This window comes from Echinops telfairi, unplaced genomic scaffold, assembly GCF_000313985.2.
Source record: "Echinops telfairi isolate 266 unplaced genomic scaffold, ASM31398v2 ScPeMD7_7469;HRSCAF=8507_0, whole genome shotgun sequence".
Classification (NCBI taxonomy): domain Eukaryota; kingdom Metazoa; phylum Chordata; class Mammalia; order Afrosoricida; family Tenrecidae; genus Echinops; species Echinops telfairi.
In genome coordinates, this window is record NW_022111372.1 from 71,765,315 (window position 1) to 71,770,625 (window position 5,311).

Below are 5,311 nucleotides of genomic sequence, written 5' to 3' on the forward strand. Positions count from 1 at the left end.
TACAAGTACTTCAGTGGAAACTGTTAGCAACCTATCTCTTGGGAGTTCTGTTGATTTCCTGGGATGAGAAAAACCCTCAGTTGCTTTATTCACGGCTCACGTTTTACTATTTCTGGTAATTCACTGTCATTTAAAAAACAAGCAATAACCCAAGTAATTTGTCCTCCCCGTTTTCATAGCTTTCTATCCTTGTCCCCCACTCTCCCCCCAAAAAACAATTTACTTTCCCAGAATGAAGAACATTTTAGTTGTTTATTGTAATAGCCTGTGTGTCTGTTGTGCTCCTTTTTAAACTATGTAGCTGCCGTAGGAATCAGTCCACCAGCTGACTGTCCCAAGAAGGACCCAAAGGGCTACTAGATGGCCAACAGTCCTCTGAATCATATTTCATGATGTTTTCTAGTTTCTCGGTTAAAATACTTTGAAATTATAATTCTTTTAGTTTGGAACTTTAAAGGTTCCAAATGTATCAACAAACAACTCATTTACTAGAGTATGTATCTGAATTAAGTTCTCTCTGGCTAGGCTGTATAAGTTATACATCGCTAGATGAATAAACCAGGAGATTCAGAAGATAAACTAAAATACCTATAGTGTAAGCACATGTGATCTCAAATAAGCCAGTAAAGCCTACATTCTCCTACAGCTTAATTAATCCTACCTACTAAATAACTTTGCCTTGAGCACCACCTAATGGCAGAAAGAAAATGATTCTTTAAAATTCTACTTTGCTTCCTGGTTTTATTCATTTACACTGATATAGAAAGTATCTGCTCTTTCTTACCTATTTTCATATTTGTGTCAATTTTCTTCAAAAGAGCAAGTTTCTTCCGTACCTACATTGGAGTAAGCTATTATAGTGGAAAGCTGTATCAATGAAATACACTACAAAATTCTCCATATATTTCAACTTAGGTTCACAATTAGGAAACATTTTAATAACCTAAAAGCTCTCAATTTTTTGTATGTTTCCTTGTAATAACCTGTCAAAAATATTGAATGTCTTTCTGAAACAAAATCCAAACCCAGTGCCATCTAGTAACTCAACTCGGATGAGGCCGTCAGTCAATCTTTCTCCCGTGTCACACTGGACTACTAACTGAACTGCTGACCTAACCTACAGTACCATCAGATCTCCTTACCTTTCAGAAAGCAGGGTGCTTATTTTAATTTAGTAACTTAACATGATTTAGTTACCTCATATATGTATACAGGACCCTAGTGGTGACATCAGGTAAGTGTAGCTATTAATTGCAAAGTCAGCAGTTCAAACCCACCAGCCACTCCACAGGCTAAGGTTCAGGCCATCTGCTCCCTCTAAGATTTACCACCTTGACTACCTTATACAGGGGTTTTTGAATAAGAATTGACTTAATGGCAGGTAGGTATGCTTTTTGTTTGGGTTAATTAGCTGCTACAACCATTATTTAACGTATTAATATAATAGTGATATACCTTTTTAAAAATCATACAAATTATTTTGAAAAGGGCCTTATCTGAACCCACTTGTTTTATGATTCAACAAGAAAGCAAAATACTTGGATAACCAATGTTTTAAGAAAAGGTATTTATTATTTACACCACTGAAATAGTCCCATAAGAACAATATACACCATGTTCATTTAAAAGGATGAGATTCCTTTCAAATACAGTAACTCTATAAAGCAATACTGTCAACACAAAACAGGGCCAATTACAAAGCTATAGTGCAGACTTAAGCAATGCAATTTTTTATTCCTATGGTGATATTTTTACTGCAGCACGCTGTTTGCACTTAGACAGAAACAGCTGGAACAGAACAAAAACTGTTCATGCTTTTAGGGTTCAAACAATGATATGTCCCACTTTAAAAGTGACTGCCTTTAATTGCTTTTAGAGCAATTTTTTTTTTCAGACAAGCGTGCTTTATAACACTACAAAGAAGCACACTCTTTTCCTTATTTATTCTTTAGTCTATGTTTTCTATTTCTCATCCTATGACCCATTTGTATCATTTCCAGTTTTACTCAAAGAACAGTGTCACACATACAGACCAGAGACAGCTCAGAATTTAGAGAGCTAAGTAGTGGATCACACAGACAAGAAATTCTGTCAATGATAAATGAATTTTTAAAAACTTGGTAATTTAAACATACTTAAATACGAGGACCATTATTCAAAAACTTTTTTTGGGTTTTAAAAGGAAAAACTTCAGTTTCAAGCTGGGTTTGGTCTTTGAGTTAGTGAGACAAAAACTTGAGACAAAAACATAAGATGTAACTTGTTTCCAAAGTTACAAAATAACATCTTTGAGCAAATTTTCTGTGAGGTGAGTGGGGTGTAGGGGAAAAACTTACTAATCAATGCTGGGGATAATATTTCTTATATACATATAGGAAAAATGGATTTCTTTTAAAGCATATTGCTATGATCTTCAAAAAATATAAAATTAAATTTACAAAACACTGGAAGACCAAGTATAAGCAGTCTGGTATTTGCTTCAGTGTCCAGCACTATCAGAATGATTTCTAGCATAACAGCAAGAAGTTCATGGGTCTCAAGTATCTTCAGTAACTGTCAGCATAACTTAGTTACTGTCCTTGCTTCTTTGAAAGATACCTGTAAGAAATAAAGTAAAGGAGTCAAAGCAGTGTGGCAATAAATTCCTAAATATCAAACTCTCTTTTAAAGATATAACAAAGCTTTTAAAAACAAGTAACTGCTAATCTCTAACATCTGTTGACAGCTTAAACAAGTTAATCAAATTACTCAAGTTCACACCGCTAGAAAGTGTCGGTGCTCAGATTCACAAGGAACCCAGAGCCTGCACGCCAACCATCACTCCTCTGACTTACCTACGGATGTGGAGGAAATGTCTTTAGCACTGTAGTTTCCAAATAGAACTCAACCTCCATTTATAAACCCTAGTTTATTTATTTTTTGCATGACTACTTATTTACTGTAGATAAGCATAAAGAGGAGTCAAAGACACCAAAGGACTTTAATTAAGATTGTTAAAAACGCATAGGAGTTGATTTATAAGGAATCTACTACCAAATTTAAATATGTGTATCTGTAATTCTGATATATTGGAGCCCTGGTGGTAAAGCAGGTTAACCACACTGGGCTACTAATTACAAGGTCAGCTGTTTGAAGCCACCAGCCACTCAGCTGGAGCAAGATGAGGCTTTATGTTCCTATAAAGAGTTAGTCTCAGAAATCCACAAGGACAACTCTACTCTGTCCTACAGGGTCGCCATGAATTAGAATCAACTCAATGGCAGTACATTTTTGAGTTCTAATGTTTACAAACAACTATAATCACTGACATAGGTGAGGAACGAGTGCTTAAAGTCAGAACTGGACGAGTTGGAATGGTGTTGCTTGCTCAGTGTGGGGCATTTATTTCCTCCCTGACTCAGTGACATCACCTGCAAAATGAAGATGAGAACAGAAATGCTCAGAATTTGCCTTATCTTCCGAACAGGATTATGTAACTCCTACAAGCCATTTGCCAAAGTGATCTGAAATTTGAAAGCCAAAGTGCTATTATTAAACAAGCAGTTCATTTTTGGCTGTATTACTGGATCCTATAAAAAGTAAAGTAGTTTTAACTTTAAAGGTATCATTTCTACCTGACTTGCAGTATATAATAATCCATTCCACTGGCCCAGAGGTGCTCCTTCCCCAAAATTGATGTTCATGTGTGGACTGTATCTAGATTTGTACTTGTGCTTTGAAAACATGTGGGAGACTATCCACCAACATGATAATAGTGGTTATCTTTTAACAGGAAGATGCTGAATAACGGTTTTCTTGTGGAATAAGATTTCCTGCTGTGAGATTACATGTAAACTAATTTTAATTCTCTCCAGGAAATATTTGTTTTATTTTATCCTGGCGGTATTTGGTTCTTTAAGAAGCAGGATTACATCTCATGTGAAGCATAAAGAAGTTACTTCCCAATTGCCTAAAAAAACTTAATATCCTAAATATGTACCCACCTCCAAAGTCCTCTCCAATAGAAGTACATGTTTGAGTTTACTTAGATTTATGACCAAGTTAGAAGTTTAAGAAGGGAAAAAAATCCTGAAGATATCACTGAATTGAATAATGTTTGTAAAATTCGCACATTTTAAATAAAAACGAAGAGTTATGTGATTACTGGTGTCACCAATTTTTACTGGTGTCATCAATTTTAAATTTTATTAATGTAAGAGAAAAAGAATCAGCAATGGAACACTTACCTTTCCCAATACTTGTGATTTAGCTCCAAAAAATCATCTAATTTTGCTATTTCCTTGAGATATTGGGTCAACTTTAATAATTCTTTGTCTTTATCTCGATTTAGATGTGCTTTCATGAAAGGTCTTATCTATTAGGAAACACGCATTATTCACTTCACATTGCGAAACAAAAAACTAACAAATCTACACCATATTCTATGATTTCAATTGATAAGGTTAAAATGTCACCAGGTGTGTGAGTACTAAAAATTCCTTTTACAGTCGTCTCAGTTAAATAAATTCTTGGTATAATATCTGTACTACATGCTCAGGGCTCTTCCTCATCTTTCCCCTTACCGTCGTTCCAGTCTGAAAGCACTAACTTTCTTACTGCACTTGGACCTCTTGTAAAACTGCTCAGACTTCCCTTCTATCACTCCAGTTACTCCTAACTAATTAATGTCACTCACATACATTTCATTCACAATAAATTAACCAAAGTACAACTTGAGATAGATCAAGCAGGGGAATGAGGATTTCCATTTCAGTATTCTATTAATTTTTTATAGCTGAGATATGATACATTATAGCCTGCTTATCATAAAAGAATTCATAAAAAATATTTTTAATTGTACAAGAGTGTCCCCATAAAACTTTGTATTTTCCAAAATTTAAAGCACATTTTATGGTGAAAAGCAAGAATCTTAAAAGTACTAGCTCACCGGGGCAAAACACTAAGGGAGTGCAACAGAGCAGCAAGGGGAGCAAAAAGCATTGAAGTCCCCGGGAACACCAACAATAAACTTTGGGGCCAGGGCATGGCACCCCCTCAGACTCAACCTGAAAACACTCATAAAGGTCAACAAACCTGGAACTAATTATAGGCTTGTCTTTTCTTTTCTTTTTAAATCATTTTACTGGGGGGCTCATCACAATCCGTCCATCCATCGTGTCAAACACATTTGTACATTTGCTGACATCATCATTCGCAAAACATTTTCCTTCTACTTGAGCCCTTGGTATCATCAGCTCATTTTCCCCTCCCTCCTCACCCCCTCCCTCATGAACCCTTGATAATTTATAAATTATTATTTTGTCATGTCTTA

The 5,311-nt window shown here is 35.4% G+C and overlaps 1 protein-coding gene across 1 annotated transcript in view; it reads right to left on the reverse strand.

Moving 5' to 3' along the window:
• Positions 1-1,549: 1,549 nt before the first annotated feature.
• Positions 1,550-5,311, reverse strand: part of UBLCP1 (ubiquitin like domain containing CTD phosphatase 1) — a 28,574-nt gene continuing 24,812 nt past the window's right edge. Inside the window, exons 10-11 of the mRNA XM_004696760.2 lie at positions 4,227-4,354; positions 1,550-2,598 (exon numbers count right to left, since the gene is read on the reverse strand). Coding sequence (XP_004696817.1) covers positions 2,571-2,598; positions 4,227-4,354 — 156 coding nt within the window. The 3' untranslated portion in view covers positions 1,550-2,570. The remainder of the gene's footprint in view (positions 2,599-4,226; positions 4,355-5,311) is intronic.